The sequence below is a fragment of the Apteryx rowi genome, unplaced genomic scaffold (genome assembly GCF_003343035.1).
Source record: "Apteryx rowi isolate R43461 unplaced genomic scaffold, aptRow1 scaffold_794, whole genome shotgun sequence".
NCBI lineage: Eukaryota > Metazoa > Chordata > Aves > Apterygiformes > Apterygidae > Apteryx > Apteryx rowi.
The window spans coordinates 25,792-48,103 of NW_020451087.1; the positions used below are offsets into that span (position 1 = coordinate 25,792).

General features: G+C 37.4%; 1 protein-coding gene across 1 annotated transcript in view; it reads left to right on the plus strand.

The window, feature by feature from the left end:
* The window catches only part of LOC112977041 (cyclin-dependent kinase 19), a 103,991-nt gene that overhangs the window by 14,749 nt on the left and 66,930 nt on the right, over positions 1–22,312 (plus strand). The window contains exons 2-3 of the mRNA XM_026088901.1: positions 8,405–8,515; positions 21,187–21,327. Coding sequence (XP_025944686.1) covers positions 21,232–21,327 — 96 coding nt within the window. The 5' untranslated portion in view covers positions 8,405–8,515; positions 21,187–21,231. The remainder of the gene's footprint in view (positions 1–8,404; positions 8,516–21,186; positions 21,328–22,312) is intronic.

Here is a 22,312-nt window from a genome sequence, read left to right on the forward strand (position 1 = left end):
TGATTATGGCTTTGTCTTCACTGACACAGAAATACATGTTTACTGCAGGATTTACTAGTGTAGATAGTAGTGTTTATATGTCTTTCTGTTTTCTCTGTTTTTTTTTTTTTCTCTCATTTTACCTTACGGTGAGAGGAAAGCGTCTGTCCTCACTCTGCTTGTGTAGGTGTGTAGCAGCAAAGCATCGTTTAACCTACGGTGAAAATGTATTTTTATATGAGAGTTAAGACACCTCCTTGATGAATCTACTGCCTGATCATCTTTCAGAGTGCTGAACACCTTCATATTTGATCATTCTCTTTACATTAGTAACAGCATAACTCTCCTCCCTCCTTCTCACAGAAGCTGTCTTTTTCTGTGGGGAAAAAAAGCGTAACTTTCTATACCTCTAAAGATCAAGAGTCTTCATAGTTGCTAGCCTATTTCACATAGAAGTTACTCGCATAGTATAGTGATAGCCAATCTGTAGGATAAGGTCAAAGTTTAAAACAAATTACTCTGGAGCTAGCTATCAGTAGGTGACTTTTTTTTTTCCATCTGCTAGAGATGATCAATAAAACCCCACCAAACCCACCTTTTATGAAAGTTTTTATAAAAACACAGTACTGCGTAGACATTGTCACTGTTCCTATTATGAGACACCGTCTTCCAAGATAAATTTATCTGTTATCAATTGTATGTGCTTGTTCTTGTATCATCACTGCCCTTTAGCTTAATTATGTCTGTCTTTACTGCTCACACGTTTGTATTTTAGTGGATGTCAATCTTATTTTCTTTCAATATTTGATTTGTTACAGTAATGGGATAAGCTTTTTCCTCCCCATCAAAGGACAGGTTGTTTGCTGCTTTGACCACCCTTTGCCTTTTTCAGGGAGAGTTAATCTTTTTTTTTGGGGGGGGGGGGGTGGGGGGTGATGTTGAGCATAGGTAAGTAAAACTATGGCATTTAAAATGACATCATGGAAGATTTTTTATGAATTTATATCGGTACATCCCCTTCCCTCTTGTAAATACTCAACGAGTATATCTAAGATCAGATTTACCCTCTTAATTTCCTTATCACTTTGTTGGTTTATATTCATCCAACTCTGCCACCTCATTTGTCTCTTACACCTGATGACTTCTCAGTCTGTCATAGAAATTCTTACTTAGTTTGTTAAGTGCATGAATTCAGATGTTGTCCTGTTAATTTAATCACATTTTGTTACCCTTTCATTACTCAGTCATAGCATAAAGATTCATAAAAGAGTATGTGTTACCACACTCCTTTTCTTCATCGAGAATAAATTACCTTTATTTCATCGGATAATTTCATTACCACCATCATGATTTTGGTGCTAAGATGGGTTTTCTTAATAATCACAATACCAGTTCTGTGATAACTCCACAAATATTTTCCATACAGGACTATTTTACTTTGAAACGTTTTCCATTGTCACCTGTCGTCTTAGGTAGTTTCTTGCTCGCCTCAAAGCTCTTCCAGCTGCCAGCCTTCCCGTCTCACAAAATACCAAATGCTTTTTATAAAGCTGAAATTTGAACACGAATCTTCCAGTTGTGTAGAAAATTAGTTATCAGAGAAGAAAATCAGGTCAGTTTGATGTTTTTAAGGCATTTTTCTTCATTTCTTTATTGTTGTTTCAAAACGTTTTTTAAAACTTTGCACGACACTTTTCTTGCATTAACAGGTCCACAAGTGCCGTGTCTCCTGTAGTCTCCTTTATAAATGTATGTGCTGTGTTTGCTAATCATACGATACCACCCTGGCCTGAGTTTTGCTTGTATCTGACTTGTGCTGATTCCTACTTATCTTCCGTTATCTGTACGTTCTTTGTTTCCATGGTCAGTATCACAGTTGTCATTTAAAACTGAAGTAAAATATTTTAGCTCTTGAATTCATCTTTAAACTATATTATATTCCACTTCGCTCTCTTATTCCTGAGCTTGCACAACCTCCTGCGTTCTTTCTCTCTTTGCCTGGAGAATCTTTTGTGTTTATTTTCACTTTTCAGCCGAACTCAGCTTGACTTCCGACTCATCGGATTTTCAGCGTTTTAGGCTTCTGTACCAGTTCTGTGGTCAGCTTAACTTCTCCTCAGACATCACAGACTTTCCTGTCCTGATCCCCACTGCTCCCTTGGGATAAGAGACATTCACTTATAAGGGAAATCCTCAATGCTGAATGAGCATTCAAGAGATAGCAGAGGAAGTTACTAACTATTCTACGTATGCTGTGTCGCTGCCAGGAATCCTACAGGCTGTTTCATGCTGTCTGGGCTATCCAAATGCAACATTTTAAAATTGGAGCTAAGCACTAAAAGCCGTGACAAGCAAAGGCACTTGTACAGTTCTCTTGACCGGAAAATAGTTAGAAAATAAAAAATGAGTTTAGAAGGCAGACACTGTACAGGACAGCCTTACTCAATGACTTTCTGCCTCAACTGCTTTGTATGCTGTTACCAAGAAAGAAATATACTGCTACTCACTTGAGACAATTTTTTATTAGCATTTTATTGCATGTTTAGTATAATGGAAGTTAAATTTTAGAGGAATAATAGGCTAAAGTACTATTAAAGTATGATGCTATGTTCTGTTGGTAATAAATTCTAATAGTTGCGGGTTCTTCTTACATTCAGGTTTTTATCTTGTTATAAAATGTGGTCAAATACACTGGAATGTAATACACTACAACAGGGTATTAGGTTCTTGTTTCTGGCTTTGGACTTGAATTAACCCAAGTCTCCAAGATGACTTACTTCTGCACAAGATCTAAGAAAACCAGTATTACAGCTACGCTTCTTTCTTCCATTTTCTATTCTTAAAGTTCATGCAGCAATCTGTGGTGCAGAAAAGCTGTAGACAGTGATTTAACATCCCTCTTGTGCCTGGGATTCTTGGTGCAGCTGAAATGCACATTTTGTGGAGTGTGCTCCTGGTGAGGGACTGACATACAGCTGTTGCAGAAAATGGTGCATGGCTTAACTGTTAGAGAGATTTGGCATGTGACAGCTAATCAAATGAATAACAGAAGCAGCAGGGTGAAACCGTGGTGAGGCATTTGACTAAGCTAAAGTCTTATCTCAATGCATTTCACTGTAGTCTTATGACCCCCTGACCCCCCCCCCCCCAGTCTCCTGTTTGGCTAATATATTTAAGAATTATTTCTTCTCCTTTATTCAACAAATTTCAGATGAGTTTCATTCCCAACAAGTAGCAAATTCAATGTGATGAGTTATGCCTTTATTTTCAAGATTGGAGTTGATTAAAGAACTAGATGCTACCTTGGCTTCCTTTCATGCAATGCATAGTTATGAAACTGTTTAGAAAAATACTAGTGACAATACAGGTAAAAGGTTGGCGTAGCAGTTAAATATTGACAAATTTCTAATAAAACATAAAAGATGTTAGGGTATATAGTTGATATAATCGTGATGTAAATGGCTTTAAATACGTCTTTGTGCTTCCACGTTATTGGCTTCCTCCACTCTGCTTAAATGAAAACGCTTCTTCCAAAGTGGGTAATTTCTTTTTAGCTAAATCTTAGGTCAATAGTTGTCTCTGGTACACTTGTCTCAACTTTGTCATCTCTTGATTTCTATGTTGTTCCCCCCTGGTCCTTTTTTCCTTTTTGATTATGTCATCTCAGTGCTTTCTTTGAATGCTTCCCCTCATTTCCACTCTTTAAACACCTGTGAGTACCCAGGCTCACCTGACCCTGTGGTCACCCTCTCTTCTCCTCTCTAGGGGAGATTAGTAAGATTTATGACTAAAAATAAAATTTCTGTTTGTGACTCTCATGCTGGTCACTTTTACCCCAAGCTATAGTTTCTGATCTCTTCTGGCTGGTGTCTAGCGCTATTGCAAGGTGAGTTTTGGTAGGGCAGAGCTCCTGTTCTTGGTGCAGGGTGTTAGGACTCTAAAGACAGCACTGCCCTGGTCCAGCTCCTGCCACTGGGATCAATACTCTTGACTCCCAGAGTGTAACAAAGTCTTTAAAATATTCCATTTTGCATCATGTGCTACTTCTTTGCATTCGAAACTTCCATTTTACATGAAGTTTCTTATGGCCTACTGTTACATTAGGGTTGTGGTTCAGTAAAAAAAGAAGGTATAAAGACCCATTATTTGCTAAAACTACCAAAGCACTTCCAAAATGACTATTCATGAAAACTACTGCAAGTATTTGCTTAAAATAGACAAGTGAGAGTAACAAAAATTGAGTTGTCTTCCCATATTTGTTCATCTGTTGGAGCACAGAATCTATAAATAAGATTAAAAAACTAACTTAAATATTCTTAATGATAACTTCCAAGTATTTCCTATTACATACTGTAAGATGGAATAATAGGATTTGACAAATTTTCAGTCTATCTCTAGTATTGGTCAGTGTCTGATTAAAAATATAAAATGAATTTAACTCAGGGAATCAGTTCTGTAAACATTCTGTATTAAATTATGAGTGTCCTCTTAAACATAACTGTTGGGTAATACGTATTTTTGTAAGATTTTATGTGTAGTGTCTTGTTTTATAACTGCTGTTCTTAAGCAGAAAATACACTGTGTTTACAAGGCTGCTGCTGCCGCTGCTATGGTTACGGTATTGGGAACATCTCATGATCTCATGGATAGCAAGTTTAAAAATTAAGCTGATTGCTTTTAATCTGTTAATTTACAACTGAGTTTAGAAAAATTACTCAGTAGCCTCTTGAAATTCTTTAGGAATGTTAATTTGCTTTAAGAGCAGAACAGACTTGAAAAATGGGCAGGTAGCATGTGCTTCTGTAACATGCACAAACAAACTCTTATTAATTGGTGGGAGCTTTTTCCATCTACAATTGCAGCTATAAACAGTCATTCAGTAGCTGTAAAATACAGTGTAATACCATTTTACAGAGGCCATTTTCTCTGTTGCCTTATAGTACTCTATTCTTCAGCTTAAGGTCAGATGTGTACATTTTATGTCAGATGCTCAACCCAGGTAGTATAAAACTAACTTAGTGCTTCCCAATGCTTTTTATAAAAGTTGATGTTTAAGATCATACCACTAACGGTTTGATTCTGGCCATGTGGAAAAATTCTGGCTTTTGATAAGGATGTTTGTTGTTTCATCCATGTTGAATCAAAAGAGGAAAAAGATGAATTAAAAATAGTTTACCCATTTTAAGAGAATATATATTATTGTCATTTTGAATAGTAAATTTGCCATTTTTAATGTGAAAGCATCTTCCTTTTTCATGACACTTTTTTTTGCCTTGCAGGTTTCATTTATTAATCAAGCTGCTCTGATAGGTGACCGCTGCTATGTAAAATTTGGAGTGACACTAACAGTGTTGCTCCTTAGAATTCCAGAATATTCACATATTCCTGGCTCCTTTTTGTATAGTGTCTTTCAGTTAATGCAGAGAACTTCAGGCACTCTTTTATATTCCTATGCTGTACATAGTATTTCTGTTACCTTGTTTATTATATGCTAGCATTTGATATATTCTCTCTAGCTGTTTTTTTCTTCTGAAGAGTTTTTAATTGTTTTAAGAGAATGCTTTGTTTCATTTTTTTAAAGAAGTTAGAATTATTTTATATCCAGATTGCTGCAAATAGTGTCTTTAAGGAAAATTTAATGATAATTAAAAAAAATCTAATAATGTGTCTGCTATAAGACTTTTCCTACTTTAAAAATTTTCTGAACATGTCAGAGCATTCTGTTGTCATGATATATGCTGCCAACGATAGGCTCATTAGCGCACTAAAACATAAAGAACTCTAAAATCTCCCTAGGACAGGCTTCAATAGATTGAAAAGTTGTTATATTTCAATGTTTTTAGTAATAGTAAAAACTACTTTCCAATAGAGATTTTATGTGATGCTTCTAATTTTTTTTTCTTAATCTCTGAATTTGTATTAGTCTAGAGTTCTGTAAGTTAATATTACTACTTGTTAAGTGAATTTAAATGATTTTAATATATCACATAAATGATACCTGGAAATGACTATTGTTCAGTTCAATAGGCAGCAACTTCTCTCGTTAGAGGTAGAAATCCTTAACATTAAGGAGAGGAAGAAACAAAAGAAAGAAATCATTTCCTGCATGGTACAAAAAGCATTTAAATGATTCAGTTTGCTGGAAAACTGGAATAGATTTAAGCATTTGTAATAATATTTAGGAGATCTCTTATCTTGGCAGATACCTGTATGGCCAAAGGAGAATATAAATTAAAATTAATCCTGTTCCTTAATTTTTTTTCCCATAAAATCAGCATCTTGTGTCTTCTTCTGTAAAGTGAAAAAAAAAAAAAGGAAGACCTCTCTCTCAAATGTGCCTGGTAACATACTCTGTTTACTGACTCACCGTTACAAACTGATGCCCGGTAACTTATATAGCTGTCGTGCTGCAGATGCAAGCAATTTTCAGATAAAACAGAAGTGATCAATCACTGCTGTGAAGGCGATATCTTAAAACCCAGCCCTGCGAGAGCGCGGTACTTTTGCAAGCATCGCTTGGTGGCTCCTGCGGAGCGCTGAACTCATCTGGCCGCGGGGTGACTTCAGCAGCTGGGCACGCTTTCATGTGCCGGCTAATTACGGGTGTAGGAGCCGGGAGACTGGGGCTTGCTGGCGTGCAGCGCTAATCCTGGTTGCTGGATTACTGAACAGTAGCTGAAACAACCATTAAAAGAAGGGTGGGTAGTGTTAGTGTATGAGTACCCAGGTTGTAGCTTTACGCTTTTAGGAGCGTCAGAAGTTTTAATCGTTAGCTGCAGAAATCTCAACGCTGCTGTGGCTATTCCTTATCTATTAATAATGGCTCTTATTTAAAGAAATTGCGTCAGTCAAAAGGTCTGAGACCTGACTGCCTTTAACTCCTGCAGATGGAGATGAGAGCGCCTCAGCCCTACGTGGCGAGGACTTTGCGTTGGCTTCCTCTTCCCAACGTTGCCGTTCCCTCCGTCTTTGCTTTGGGGCTCCGACAACAGCTACGCACCTCCCTCGTGCTGCCGAATGTATCTGCCGAGAGCCGAGATCACGCGCTCGCGTACCATGTCTCAGCTGACGTGCTGTGACTCCATCAGCTTCAGTCTTTCATATGGGAGCCTTTATCTCTGTTTTCTGCCTCGTGGGCATCTTGAAGGTGATCGCCCTTCTCARTACAAATAAGGGCTTGTTTCTTATTTACGATAAGGTTCAAATCCCAGTCACCCGGTATCTGATGCCTTGGGTACTGTTGTCGTAGGCAGCACTGGTTGCTTTTGAAGTTGCTCGGTAGTTTCTGTGTGAGATGCCACTTTATTTTCACGTGACCGTGGCAGACTTCACTGTTTGGGCTGAAATGGTCGGCCTTCTCCGGTTTGCCTCTGTACTTATCTTAAATATGAATCATAATGGCTCAGATACTGCTGAGAACAAGGCTAAGAATAATATTTCCTAACGGGTTTTGGTAAGCTTTTCTTGGAAATGCCCTTCCCGCTTTGGGAGCGAGAGCTCTGCAGACTCCCATGCGAGTAAAGCAGGGATCCCATGCAAAAGGAAATGCGATAATTGTGCGGTAATCAAACACCGTATTGTGCTTACCAACAATTGGAGAACAGTACAGTTGCACAGGCTTTGTTCTGGCACTTTTATATTCTGATGTTCACCTTGGTAACCATAAGGATGTTTCTTTAACAAGAGAACTGTTATGTTTGTGTGCCACAACGGTTTTTACTTTAAGATAAAACGTGAGATAAATACATGACTATGCACCCGTGGGCTTAGGTATGGACCTACAGCTATGTCAACTGAGGAAGCACGCAACATGCCCTGTATGCTGTCTGAAATAACTTCTTATTTTTTGGGGGTGTGTTGAGAGTGGGAAAGGGGGAAGCGTAGCTCGTGGTGGTCAGCTCTGTTTGTAGAGCAATGAACCTGCACAATGGAGGCTCTTAAACCTCCTAATTTTGACTTTTTGAAGATAATGTGTTGAATCGCTGGCATCTTTTTTTTTTTTTCTAGAGCCTGTTTTAAGATTGAGCTAGGTGAATAAGTTACTGAGACAGAAACTAATGGATCTTCATCCTTAGTATCTGCCATAATTGTCTGCTTGTGTGTTTTTAAACCCAGAATAAATCTGTGTTGGTTGCTCCTCTTTGAAAGAAGCCTGAGCTAACTTGCATTTATCCCGGGTAGAGTATGCATTCAAGCAGTTGCAGTGGTGACTGCTCACAGGCAATAGATTTATGTTAACGAACACTCAGCAGTTGGTTTGTGTAGCTGCACCCTTGCTTTCTTGGGAGCTGCTTGCATGGCTACGGTATGGCCTGAATTACTTGTTTGTTTAGTTGTGGTAAGACACCTGGTGTTTGGTTGGTTGGTTTTGTTTGTTTTTAGCAAGTACAGAAATAACAATTTTCTTTTTCCTGTTTCTTTGCAGCTTTTACGAGAACTGAAGCACCCTAACGTGATTGCGTTACAGAAGGTTTTCCTTTCTCACAGCGACAGAAAGGTTTGGCTGCTGTTTGACTATGCTGAACATGACTTGTGGGTAAGTACAAATTTGCCCGAGTGTTTGAGATAGTGTAATACGAGCTTGAACCAACTGAGGTGTGCGTGATGTACCTTCATATAACGCAGAGATACGTAATTCTTTTGCCCTGTAATTAAGGGTCTAACTGCCATGCTGTTCTCAGTCTACTTTGATCTTCCCTTTGAAACCTACAAAAGGCTACGGAGAATTTTTAAAATGTCAGATTCCATTTTTAAGCCAAAACAGAGTTTGCCTAGAAAATTTAGATGGAGTTAAAGAAAGTATTCCTAAATTGAGATCTATTAAAATAGAGATTAGAAATGTCTTTAGAATTTTCTTTTGCCTATGGCTTACAAAAAGAGGTAACAGAGAGGGCAAGAGACTGCTTTACTGACTCCTTTCCCTGAGATGTCATGGAAGTGACCAACATTCAATCATTAATTTTAACTGGTGAATTTGGGTCATTGGTATGAGAGGGATGAAAATAAAGTAAGCACTGGCTAATTGGGCCTACTGATATGCTATCACTATATGGAAAAGGAGTAGAGACTTAAATGTCAATTTTCAAGTTTCCAGCAGAGTGTGATAGGGTTTGATTTTATCTGTTCTAGAGGTAAGCATCAGTGACATCTGAGTTGAACTCATTTATTTATTTATTTATTTATTTATTTATTTCAAGCTCTATACCTATCAGTAAGATGGAAGATGCTTGAACCTGGGTTTTGGTTTAAGCCCAAGAGATATCAAACACTTGCTAAGAGTAATAAATGTGTTTATAATTCCTTTGAAAATATTGGCAAGAAGGCCAAGTGATAATATTATTGTTTTTTAAGGCTTCAGTAGTATAAAAGTTGCCATTACTGATGTTACTGACAAATTGCTCAATTATTTATATTTAGCTTTCAATAGCTGATGCATACGTACTTCTCAGCGACACAAATCAAATTGTAATCTGGAAGTAAGTAAACTTAGACCACGTAAAAAGCTACTTGGCCCAGGACAAATCAGGTTATGAGATTTCATCATCCTTCATATGCTTAAAAATTGTTTAATTTGATTTCTCTTGTATGGTAGCGGCTTTGCATTTTTAAAGTTTTCTTCATCAAAGTTCAGTGTACACTGAGAGTTTGTGTATTTCCCACAAATGATGACAGAGATGATGAATAGGAATGCAACAGCATAAAGCTCTATATGGACAGAATTTAATTTATTTGTGCATCAATTGAGTTTACTCATTTTATACAGCAACTACCAAAAATTTTACTGCTATGTTGAGTGGCAGGTTTAAAACCCCTTTTTTTCTAACCTTTTCCATTTGAATTTATTTTGGGCATGCGGTTTTTATGTTATGTGGTGATTTTGCACATGATTTAACAGCCTTAGGTAAAGAATCACTGCAATCTGATGTTCTTACCACTCCCTACATCTGGCTAGGTTTTGGTAATAATCTCAGTATAGTTAATTCTTTTCTATTATTTGAGATTGAATGTTTGTTACACTAGTTATTTGGTGTGAACTGGTCTCCCACTTCTTAACTCTCTTTACTTTTTTCTATGGAACATGCTACACAAATCATTTTCCCTTTCTGTATACTTGCCCATGTTTCCTTGCTTCTTAAGCCTTTACAGGATTCCCCCCCCCCCCCCTTTGCATAAAGTTAGCCATATTCAAGGCACTCTTGGTTCTGGCTTAACCTTGGTCCTCATTTTCTTTACCGTCAGCACCTCCCAAGCATCACTCTTAAATTCCCCTTTTGTCTCTTTTGCTCACTCCCAACTTTGTGTCTTTTTCCACGCTGCCTCCTACACATGGAACAGCCTCCCAATTAACGTACGTAAAGATCCTTCACTATCCTCCTTCAGAAAAACTCCTGAAAATCCACCTATTTTGTAACGCATTTCAGTATAATAACCACTTGTCATTCTGTCTGTGTTGTGTTGTGTTTTGCATTTCCTGTGCTTTACAGCTTGTGCCCTCTCAGCTCTTTGGGGTAGAGATTTGGTAGGGAATTGGCACATTCTGTTACTGTGTAGCACCATGTGCCCCCACAGCACTACATGAAAGCAAAATAAGTCTATGCATTGTGGGTATCCGTTTGAAAAGATTTGAATTTTGGAATGATAGATGTGCTCTCACTGGAGAGATGTAAATTCAGAGAGACCAACAGTTTCAAATATAGGCATCTAAAATTAGTTACCAAAATTTGTAACTGAATTGGCCTTACATTCAAAGCTGCCCAGCTTTAGTAACTCTTATTGGCTTCAGTGAGAAGAGTAAATGCTCATCACTTATAAACATCCGATTAATTAAAATCATTAAACTTTGGGCTTCTGTACTGGAAACATTTGGCAAGAGATGAAGAAACTATATTAGATGCTATCTTACTCTGTTCGTTTTGTAATACTGAAAGAAATTGTTCCATTCTAATGAAGAAAAGTGATGGTGCCAATTAAGCTTATTAAAAAGTTCTTTTATAGTGAGCAAGAACTTTTTTTTTTTAACTTTGTATTTAATTCTCAAGGGTTAGACTGCTCAAATCTGAAATTTGAGTATAGATAGCAGCGTACTTTATAATTTGCTGTAACGTCTGTTGGTATCATCACCAAGGGATGAGGAAAGCTATGCTAACTTAGAACTACTTTTGACCGATACTGGTGATGACTTATTATGTTGTCCTTGCCCACGAACATTCGCTGTTTAATTACTAAGACTATCAAAGATTTTTTTCCTTCATCACCTCTCAAATTATATTACACAACCATTCATAAAGTTACAGGAAAGAATGTCTAAGAACATAGCAATTCTTTTGACCAATGGATTTGTAACACTTGCTTGCTTTTTTTCCCCATAATTCTCAGTGTAATCCACAAATGATTTTCTTACGATTTTCTTGGTTATTAGTCGTTGTCAACTGGTAAAATTTTTAGGATACTGGATGTGCCACGTATGTTAATTAACAGTTTGTTGTCTACACAGTCATCACTGCTTATATGTGCTTATCCTATGAAGAGGTAAATGCAAGGTTCCTTAGCTTGTCCTCCAGTGTATTTGACACAAGATTAAAAATGTGTATGTATGCAGCTACTGTTAAATCTCTCAGACGTTATTGGCCACATCCTTTCTTAACTCCCTGTAACTGGCTTGAATTTTTTCTTGCATTCTTCTTTATACCTTTGCTTTTATATCCTCATAGTCTGACACTTTCAGCTTCAACTGTTCATAGCCACAGAACCAAAGATGTCTTGTTCCTCCTTTTGTGAGGAACATTCCCTTTTCAATATTTACTCATAATATCTTGGATGCTTTTAATCTAAATTTCATCCAGGTTGTCTGTTTTGCTTAAATTATGTTGAGATAAAAATATAATTCAGTTAACACATAGCTGAGTTAATCTTAAATCCGTGTGTGGAACTGATACTATTTTTGCAGTTCCCATCTTCCAATACACACTTATGGCTTCACAGTCTTACAAACTATGTGTGGATAAAATCTCTCTCTCTCTCTCTCTCTCTCTCTCTCTCAAAAAAAGTGCAATTCCCTCAACTGATATGTCTCTTTTCTGCTATGCTTATTATTGACCTTTAGAATTAAAAAGAAGAGGTCATTTTAAATGCGTGAGTTTTTGCTGTTTTATCACTAAGAAATTACTTATTTTCCTATTCAATTTGCATAATGTTCTTATTTTATCTTAGTTTAAAGCTTTATACTGCTGTCCACAACTTCCTGTGTAAGGCTTATGCACTTTAATACATTATTCAGATTTATTTGAAATATATTATATGCATGATGATTACTTAATTGGACTTTTCTTAGACTTAAAAAATTATATAAATGAGATCCTGTGCTAGAGGTGAATTTTATTTGGCAGTAGTATAGTTTTTAGCCATTGGAGAGGTTATAATACCTGTAGCTTTCCTTTTGTTCCCAGCTAGTCTTATGTACCTTTAGACCATCAACTTTTTAATATTGGAAGTAACTTCTAAGGCACACAATTATTTAAATACTGCAAATAAGCACACCATTCAATATTTTCAGTTCCATAGTCTCCATAATTTTTAAATAGGATTCTTGATTCTAAGCAACATTATTGCAACTGTTTTATGTTCTGAATTGATGGGGTATCTCCCTCTTCTAGCTATGGTACAGAGTTAATTCTCAGAATCATGTAATATTTATGCATAATTTCAAAGCCTAAGATCCACTATCCTGGAAATCTGTTGTCATTTTTCATTGAAATTAATTTTTCTTCTGTTACCTCATTCTGTTACTGCAACAAAAAGTCGGTGTATATAATGCGTTGAATGCATTTTTTTTTAAAGGCGATAGGTGATTAAATAGGTTATTAAAATGATTTGATAATATTGAATGTGATGACACATTTATTATCTAAGACCCATTAAACCATGATTGTGGATCTTTTTTTGGTTTGGTAAAATGTTTCTCTTTTATTAGATTTTAGTGATCTCTAATAAGTAACTTCAATAGTGAGTAGCACTGAAAAACTTGGAGTAAAATTAATTTTGAAGTTATACTTGACACCAATAAAAAAATAGACAGACAGACTGGGTTTGTATTATATGGAATATTTGTTACATAGATTCTGTTTTTTAAAATTTAGGATAGAGGTTATAAGCATAGTCATGTATACTTGAAAATAATCTTCATCAAGTAATGGAAAGGGAAAAATATTCTTCCTACATATGAATTTCATAAAACTAGCTGACTGTCTCRATATACAAATAAAGATGCTTAATTTCAGCTAACAATGTTTTGAATAATGTTCTTGTATGATAAATGAAATTGTGAGGGTGTGACATACTGATTTGTGCAAGAACCTTGCAAATTTCTTTAATCAAATGAATGTTTTCTAATAGATCTAAGTTTTAAAGTCTTCAGATCTGGTATAATCAATTCTAGGTCTTACTTCCTTTAGGCCTCATTTTAACTTTTAATCATGAGGAGAATTCAAATGGTAGTTGATCACAAGTATTTTTATATAAATGGAAATACTTTTCTCCATGTAGCAGTTTTTTTTTTCTTTTAGTTTTCTATAGTTGTGTGTCTGTTTTGTTTTATTCCAGTCCCACTCCATTAGGTGATTCTTGGTGCAGTCTTCTCTGTCATGGACATTTTTGCTGTTACAGAAATCTTCTAGCTGGCAGGATAGTATAGGATTTGCTGAGGAAGAAGGAATTGGGGTGGGCTTTTGCTTGCCTTAATGTTACAATTTTTTTATCATCAGCCATCGTTATGGAAAGTTTTCTTTATGGCATGGTTTATCCTTTTGTAACTATAATGGATAGGATCTTTTTTGATACGAAAGTAATGGTTGGATTTTATAGAGAGCAGCAGCGTGCCTTTTGGATAGCAGTCTGCTCTGAGCATGCATTTGTCACAAAACTCTTGGGTTATTTCATTTGCTTTTTCTGGCAAAGTTGTAGGGATTTCTGTATCTTGGGGCATGAGAATCGGAGAAGACAACAGATAGGAGCAGAGCTCGAAGACAGAGACACGGGTCTAAAAGCACAAAGTTTGTAAAGAATTAATGTGGACAGAGTATCCTGAATACTTAAAGTATTTCGGATATACTGGACAGGGTAGTTGAATTCTGATTTTTTTAAAATTTTTTATTATTGTATGAAGTTATTCTGAAATATTTAGGTCTTAACAATCCAGAAGGACTTGAAAGATCCCTGAAAACCTGGGAAAATGTTACTGAATCTATTTATGCTTGCTCTATGCTTCAAAGCTTATTTTTTTCATTAAAAAAATGTATTTAAAATAAGTTAACTTTGGCAAAAGTTAGGGGACTAAAGCTCCCTTCACTGTTACTTAAAATGCCCTCTTGTCGCTTGGTAATAGATTTTTCATAAGGCAGTTTGGTTCATGAGATTCAAAAGAAGATACTCGATAATGGCAGGGCTTACAGGGAGTAGGCTACCACACGTTCTTTTTTTCTTTTCTCCCTCCTTCCCTTTTTAAATGACTGTTGTGTCGATGGTTGTAGTGCACCCAGAATTGGAAGTTTCAGTGGTTTCTGTAGAAATGATTTTACACATTTTTGTTTTGTTTTGATTCTATACACTGGACAAAATATTTTTGGTGTCTAAAACTTTGGTGTCTAAAATTAGTTCCAAGTATAGGTGTACGAAGTTGAGTGATTTATCTTTGGAAAAGCAAACAAATGTTACTCGGGTTAGTTGGGGCTATCTTTGCTCCCTGTGTTTGAAAACTGTGCAAACAGTGCCCGTTCCATTTTTATACCACCTTAGATTTTTGATTTATTTTTCGTAGCTTTTTGCGTGCTTTTCGTTTAAAACTTATCTGTGATGGTCACTTTTGTTTGGGTATTGACTGCTGAGGAGAGGGTAGAAATCATTTTATTCTTTAAAATGATACTTGAAACCATACAATCTGAATCTTCCTCTTGACCCCGGGACAGATTTAGTGTGTGTATAATCTTCGGTCTCTTGAGTAATAAAACATAATTATACTTGTTTAGTGGTGCATTGGAAATGCCTGACATAATTCTGCTTTATTCTCAAAGCTTGGATTAGTGATTGAATAGAAAGACGAGTTTTGCAAAGATATGGGTGACAGACGGACAACTTAATTCAGCAGGGAGAGTGGGGAGCCATAGCTGAGGAAGGTGTCCAGGTTGCCATGATTGTGTTTGCATTTGATAGAGATTCATGCAATATAAAACAAGCATTTCCTTGAGCAGTAGAGTTCAAGCAGCCGGGTTTTTGAGTGATTTGTATCTTGAAGTCAAGCTCCTGTGTGGATCATCTTATGCCGTTGAGGTGGGAGCTCACACTGTAACTTCTTTTTGTCAAGCATATATAAAACCTCTCCTTTAGTTGACTTCCTGTTTTCATGCAAACCTTCCAGGTCTAACTTATTTATTTATTTTAACCTCTGTCATACTGAACAACAGTTCTTGGAACCAGGAATAGGTTGACACAAAAATAGAGTAAATTTGCATCAGCTTGACTTCTTTAGAAACAGACTAAAATTAGGTTAGGACCTTGTTGAATGCTCACTTAAATATTGACTAAAGACTAGGGGGTTTCATGGAACAAATTAGATAGTTTAGCTGTATATATTGTCTTGTATTATGTTTACACTGTTTATGGTGGAAGATGTGGAAAATGTATGTTGTTCCTCAGCCAATTTTCAAGCTCCTTAGGACTCTTCAGAAGATAAAGTAGTAGGTGTGCAAAGAGGTTGAATACTCTTTCAAGAGTCACAACTGTGTAATTATATCACTTAGCTTTGTTTCATTTCTTTATGTATTGGCATTTATATGGTCTTGGCTTTGATAAAAGTTAATTTTGATAAAGTCTTGCTGAAGTAAGCCTGTTCGTCCAGTTTTTCCTCTCAATTTTGTTACGCATTTTTCGAAGTTGAAAAAGAGGACTATGCAGTTAGTAAATAAGACCTTTGGTCACAGAGGTTGTAAATAGCAAATTATAGAAAGCATCTGGAAGCCTCATTAATTTTCTAGAGGGGTAATAATTTTATATTTTAATGTTGGTGAGTGAAGTATTTATTTATAAATCAGACTTAAAGCCACTGCCACAAAGTTAATGTCTTGTTTAAATTTAAAGCAAAATATATAAAAGAAATGGAAATATTTCTACATTGTATTTATTTTCAAAAGTGAAAGCCTAAGTGTCTCAGAATATTAACTTTTTTTCTGTAGTTTTTGGAATCAAGTCAGTGGCAGTATGTTTTTAATATTTGGGAATCTGCAAATACAATTGCCTGCAAAGGGAAACTGAGTTGGCCGCTTCTGCTGAACAGACTGAATATTTCTTCAAGTTTCATTTACCTCATATGACTTACATGTTCCTGCTTTCATTTTGAATCTTCTTAGTTGTATCAGAAGGAGAGCTTGCTGTTACTTGCAGTTTTAAAACTCAAATTACCCAATCTTTAAAAATGTCATCTACAGTGTTCTAACAAATAAAAACGAAATTATGGTGGGATAACCTTGGAGAGGGGTTTCTCTTCTGTTGCATGTAAGTAAGTGATCTAGCGCACACTGGCAATTAAGGCTTCCCTGGACTATTTTGCTGAATGTGTCTCAGTATTTCCCAGCCTTTGGGGCACTGCCAGAAGGAATGGGGAATCAAGTTAGCGTTAGCGAGTGACAGTGAAAAAAGATGGAGAGGACGTTGGAGCTGTTTTACCCTCTCTCTGCTCATCTTCTCACTACAAACACGCCTCTTTGACTTGGTTAAATTGTGGAAAGTTCTCATGTTTTGTTTGTGATGGTTATTCACTGTGGATAAGATCCAGCAAGGAACGTGCACACTTTAAAGTTAGGAGCTGCAGTGTCCTATAGCACCTGGGCCCCAGGGAGCATTACAGAACATCTTGGGTGCTCTTTTAAGAGCACGTTGGGCATGCAGAAAGTGATATAACCCCCAGCAATCTGAACAGGGCACTCTGTAATGTCAGCACGTTCAGAATTAGATGCTTCTTTCCTTTTATTTCCTTTTCATACTCCTTTAAGTAGGAGAAGGTCCCACTGCTGCTTAAAGTAAATGAGAGCGCTTAGTTGGATTCAATCACCTCCATAACCTGATGGGATCCAAGTCTATACTCCCAGCTTCCAGGACAGTGTGAATGCTGTGCCACTGTGCAAAAAGCTTTACTGAATCTTAGAAAGAAAGAGGGTAGTTCCCTAGTCTAGTGGTCAGGGCGGTCATCAAGGGAAGGGGAAGATCTTGGTTATAATTCCTCTTTTTCTTTTTTTTTTTCTTTTTTTTTTTAAACACTTCGTCTCTATTTTTGTGTATTGACTTCTTTTTTCCTGCATCAGAGGACTGAAGTTATCCAAACCCTCATTAGCCTTAAGATTATGGATATTACATGCTATACTTAAGACTACACATTGGGACTATTCAGGAACTGAAGCTGGTACCGAATGCCTCATTTCGCTTGTGCAGTGCAGTTGTGTATAAGGAACATATTAGCTTGTGCTGTCACCTGTACCCTTTTCTACAGCTGAGGTCTTGGATTTAAACTGTTAAATATTAAGTGTTTTGTGACATGGAAAGAGCACATCTCCCTGCTATAGCTGGTCAGCAGAATTGCTCAGGTTATAATTCTTTTAGTGTAGTTGTTTTGGTATGGCATCCTTTGCTTTGGAGCTCACAATACACCTGATCTGCCTGATCCATGCCTAGTCTGAGAGACTTTTGTCAAGTTACGACTGTTCGTTTATTTCTATTGCGCTTTTTTTTTTTTTTTTAATTGGGGAATATTTTCCCACAGCAGTAGTAGGGCCATATAGGTATGTTTCTGAAAATATAAAGAAATAAGAAAGGGCTTGTGCTCATTGCCTCCAGTAGAAGAGATGTGGGTCAGTAACAGCATCTCTTTGCTCTTCTGATTCTTAGATGGATGCTGCCGTTAAAGTAGTTGTTTAGTTCTGCTCATGTGATGGTCTTTTTTTATATGGATACTTGGATACAAGAAATTGGAAGAACTGATTTTTCCTAAACCTCCTGAGAATAGGGCTTGGTTACAAGTGCAGTGGCTTCATTCCAGTGGCATAGGACAGATTCAGCATCTTAGTTCCCTGCAGAGTATTTTTAGTTTAATTTCTGTTCAGTCCTCAGATCTTAGTTGTGATGGAGTCAAGTCCACTCTTGTGACTAATGTAAACCTGGCTAAATTAGAGTAAGCTGGCAGCAATAATTTTTATTCACTTCTATAGGAAACTGAATTTTATTTAATGGAGATATTGCCTGCTTAAAGCAAAACTGTCAGTTGTAATTCATACTTGTGCAATTCAAAAACACACACAGTTGAAACTGGCAGAGAAGCTGCTTGCTTAGATTTAGGCATCTAAAGAAAAATCTCTTTGGAGAGAGTTATGTTATCTTCAAAGAAAAAAAGAAAAAAAGGAATACCTTGCTGCTGCTGTGGTATATTGGGATCTCTCTCTCGTGTTCTTCACTGAATTTTGCTGCTGTCGATATTTGGGGCTATGAAATTTCAAAGGTGGTGTAAGCCTATCCTGCGGATCGCCTCGCCAGATGTCATTTGAGCCATTTGCTACGTGTTTTCAGTAGGCTGGAGGTCCTCTCTTCCTGCAGGAGCACCTTGTGTTGGCTGCGGCTGTGTGGCAATGGTTTCCCTGATTTCTTTGCAAGAAACAGGGACTGAAACAAAACGCGGCAGAATGCAGGAGCAAAGTGGGCTGGTCTGATAAAACTGCGTACGGCGCTGCGAGGGGCGAGAGAAACAAAATCGCGTACTTACCTGCGCCGAGGCAGAAAGGCAGGAGCACGCTTCCTTGGCCTTTCTAGCTGTGGGACAGGCTGTCGCCAGAACAAGATAATCTACGCTGTGTGAACGTGGTATTTCACAGGCAGATGAGAGCAAGCTCTGCCACGCTCTGAGGCACGAGCCTGAGCTGGCAAGGGCAGCGGAGAGGCAGCGCCTTTTAGCTTTGCTTCAGCGCTGCGCTGGTTTCCTTGCGCTTGCTTGGGTTCAGGGGCAACTTGCGTAGGGGTAGAGGGAGCTGCTTACCTGCCTGAAAAGGTCATACAGGCGTTCCCGTGGAAGAAGGGAAATGGCCCTCGCTTCCCCCAAAATCACAACTCAAACAGCAAGGGGACTCTACCTGAGAGGTTGCATGAGGGCCGGAGGCATTACCTTCCTAGCGAATGCACAGGAGCTGTTAACTTTGTCCCCTTGAGTCCTTTTCCAATTCCATTTCCTATATGCCTTCATATTATCAGGAATAGTGTTTTGTGTGGAGACCGTTTTTAAGAGTATAGCAATCCCTTTTAGTGATTACATGGAGCATGTTTTTGAGGGCTCAGTTTTTATTACTTGGCTTGGTGTACGGGTCTTTGTGTGGTGACCTTTGCCTGTTGCTGCTTTTGTATCTTTTTTTTTTATTACTGTGATTTGTTTTTGTAGTAGTGTTACTGCTTTATAAATCACGTTGTAATTATGCGTGAGGATCATTTCCAGTGAGCAGTGTACGTACTGGGAGGTAGGGACTCCCATATTTCAACTGAAGTTTTTGACTCAAAAACTTTTTGCAACATGACAACAAGAAGAATTTTCTAGGGAAATGATCCCCTGTAGTTTTCAGAGTAATTGCACAATTGAAGAATAAGGTACCAAGAGCTTGGTTTGTTTACTAATCCTTGTTTGTATATTAAAAACTGATAATCCTGTAGATTTTTTTTTTTTAATACTAGATGTTTTTCTTAATATACAGCCATCACTGTTGTAGTTTTAGTAGTGGAAGGATCAGTAGGAACATTAATGTGGATAGGCAGTAACCAATTTTTTGTTCTGATTTATTTGGGGTTTTCTGCAATTCTTTTTGTTTCTGTTTCAATGATATTGTCTACACCTTTTGCTAAGCGCAGTGCCTGAAGTACCACTGACAACCAGAAGTAATGTTAACCGTGAGGGAAGCATTACCATTTTCATGGGGAGCAAGAAGTGGCAAACTTGGAGGGGAGCAGAGGTCTAATGAAGGCACAGCTGCCACTGGCTACCTCTTAAACTGGGGACAGGGGGTGAGGGAGAAAGATCTTGAACTAGACAAATCCTATTTAAAGAACTGAGTAATTAATAGTCTTGTCACTGTTCAGATTAGCATTCTGAATTGCTTTCAGTAGAAATGCAAATTGCCTTTATAATTTCTATCCTAAAAAAGCACATAATTGAAAACTGTTTTGTTATTTGAGGTGCTTCTTTGAATCTCCTTAAGAGGATACATATTCATCTGAACAAGTGGATTGGTTAATTTGCTAAATGACAGTATGTTAAGACAGGGTTTGTGCCTCATGATTCAACCTTGTGTGAGGACTGAAAATATAGAAAGCCCCCCAAACCCCATCTCATTTCTTGTGTTGTGCAGGGTAGCAAAACCAAACCTACCCCGTCATCTCCGTACTGATCTTACAATAAGTATCAATTAGTTTATGAATACTTCATGATCTCTCAGCAGTCTTTTCATTTCCTTCTTTTCATTCCTTCCACTGACTGATGCTGGGGTCCCTTTTTGCATTCTTTGTTTTCAAGCTGTATCTATCCCCTAATGACCGACTGGCTTCTGTAATCCAGGAACCACTAGCTTGTCATCACCAGTGACATCCACAGCCAAAGCTCTGAAGTGAGAATATAGCTGTTTTTAGATGTTTGTACATGATTTCACCCTAATGTTGTCATGTGGGGGGGGGGGTTCTTTTTTTTGTTTTAATCTCGTCTGCTGGGATTGTGATTTAGAGGGGGAACACAAAAGTAGTTGCAAGTGCTCTGCCCCAGGTGTCTTTGGAGAGGAGGGAAGATGCGAAAACGTAAAGTGCAGGTATCTTCCCAGTACCTACTGCTGGGTTGGAAGCTTCTGCTCTGACAGCTGTGAGGATAAGAGGATCCCAGATGGGAAGGAGGGAGGGAGGAGAATGTCTAAGAATTTTTAATGGAGGTAAGTAGCCAGTCTTTAGATGTTGTGAAGAGCTCGAAAGCCCTTTTTAAAGCAACTTAGAGAACAAAAAACAGTTTAAGAAAATTGGGGGCACATGACTATTACTTTTAATTGCAAAGTTCAACAAACTTTGTATTTCATTCCATTATTTAGTGTTAATAGTTAACAAAACTTCTTACTTATCTAACGTACTTCATGTTTCTACTTGTTTTATTTCTAGCATATTATCAAGTTTCACCGTGCCTCAAAAGCAAATAAAAAGCCCATGCAGTTGCCAAGATCTATGGTTAAATCACTACTTTACCAGATTCTTGATGGAATCCATTACCTCCATGCAAACTGGGTGCTTCATAGAGATCTGGTAAGTGTTACATATTTTACTTGGTTAAAAAAGTTTTACGTACATCTTCATGGGTAGGAGAAGAAAAGTCCCTATTAGTAATCTTGCATACCGATCCATACAGCTCTTCCTGTTATTGTTGTGGGAGACCAATGGAGATCTTAAACATGAAAACAAACTATGTTTTCACATTGGTTTTTATCTGAGTCATCTGTACTAAGACAATGACGCTACATCCGGTAAAAGGTTTGCAGATATCAGTATCCAAAAACAGTACATGAGCCAGCTGATATACATTGAACATTCTTATAAGTTTGTGCACTACTTTGAAAAGGCACTTAATTAGGGAAGTGATTGATACCCTTGTACATTGTTTGGCTTACGTGCACTTTATCATAAAAGCTAGTGAAAGAGTAGTTTTTTCATGTAATATTTCTTTTCCATGCGGTATTTTTTTCTGACCGTGGGAAGAGAACTATGAAAGAGTTGTCATCTTTGAAATTTCTCATGACCTGAAGTGGCTTTTTCAGTTGATTGCTGATTACAAGGGCAGCCAAATGCCTTGTCTTAGTTACCCTTTTCTCTCTTAAAGTTTCCCACCACTCCTGATACTTCAGTGGAGTGCCACCAGTGGTGGCAAAAAGGGGAATACTCATGTAGGCATAGCGCTTGCTGCTGCTTGCATTATAACTAGAATTTTTGGCTTGAGGAAAAACATCATCATGGTTACTATGCCAGAATCTGTTCTCATTGTTATGCTGCATTGGTGGAGTAACATCAGTAGTAGGAAAGGCAAGACATATAGTCTAATCTGCATATAAAACCACCGCTTATATTTGCGTGTTTCTCATAGTTGCTCTGGTAGGTCAAAAGAGTGATGCATCTCCAGAAGCTTGCAATCACTAATGGAGTTTTGCAAGTGAGACATAAATCATTCTAGTGTCTTCAATAATAAATAGAGGCTTGGATTCATTTTTGGATATGAATCAAATGTATTCCTAAAAGA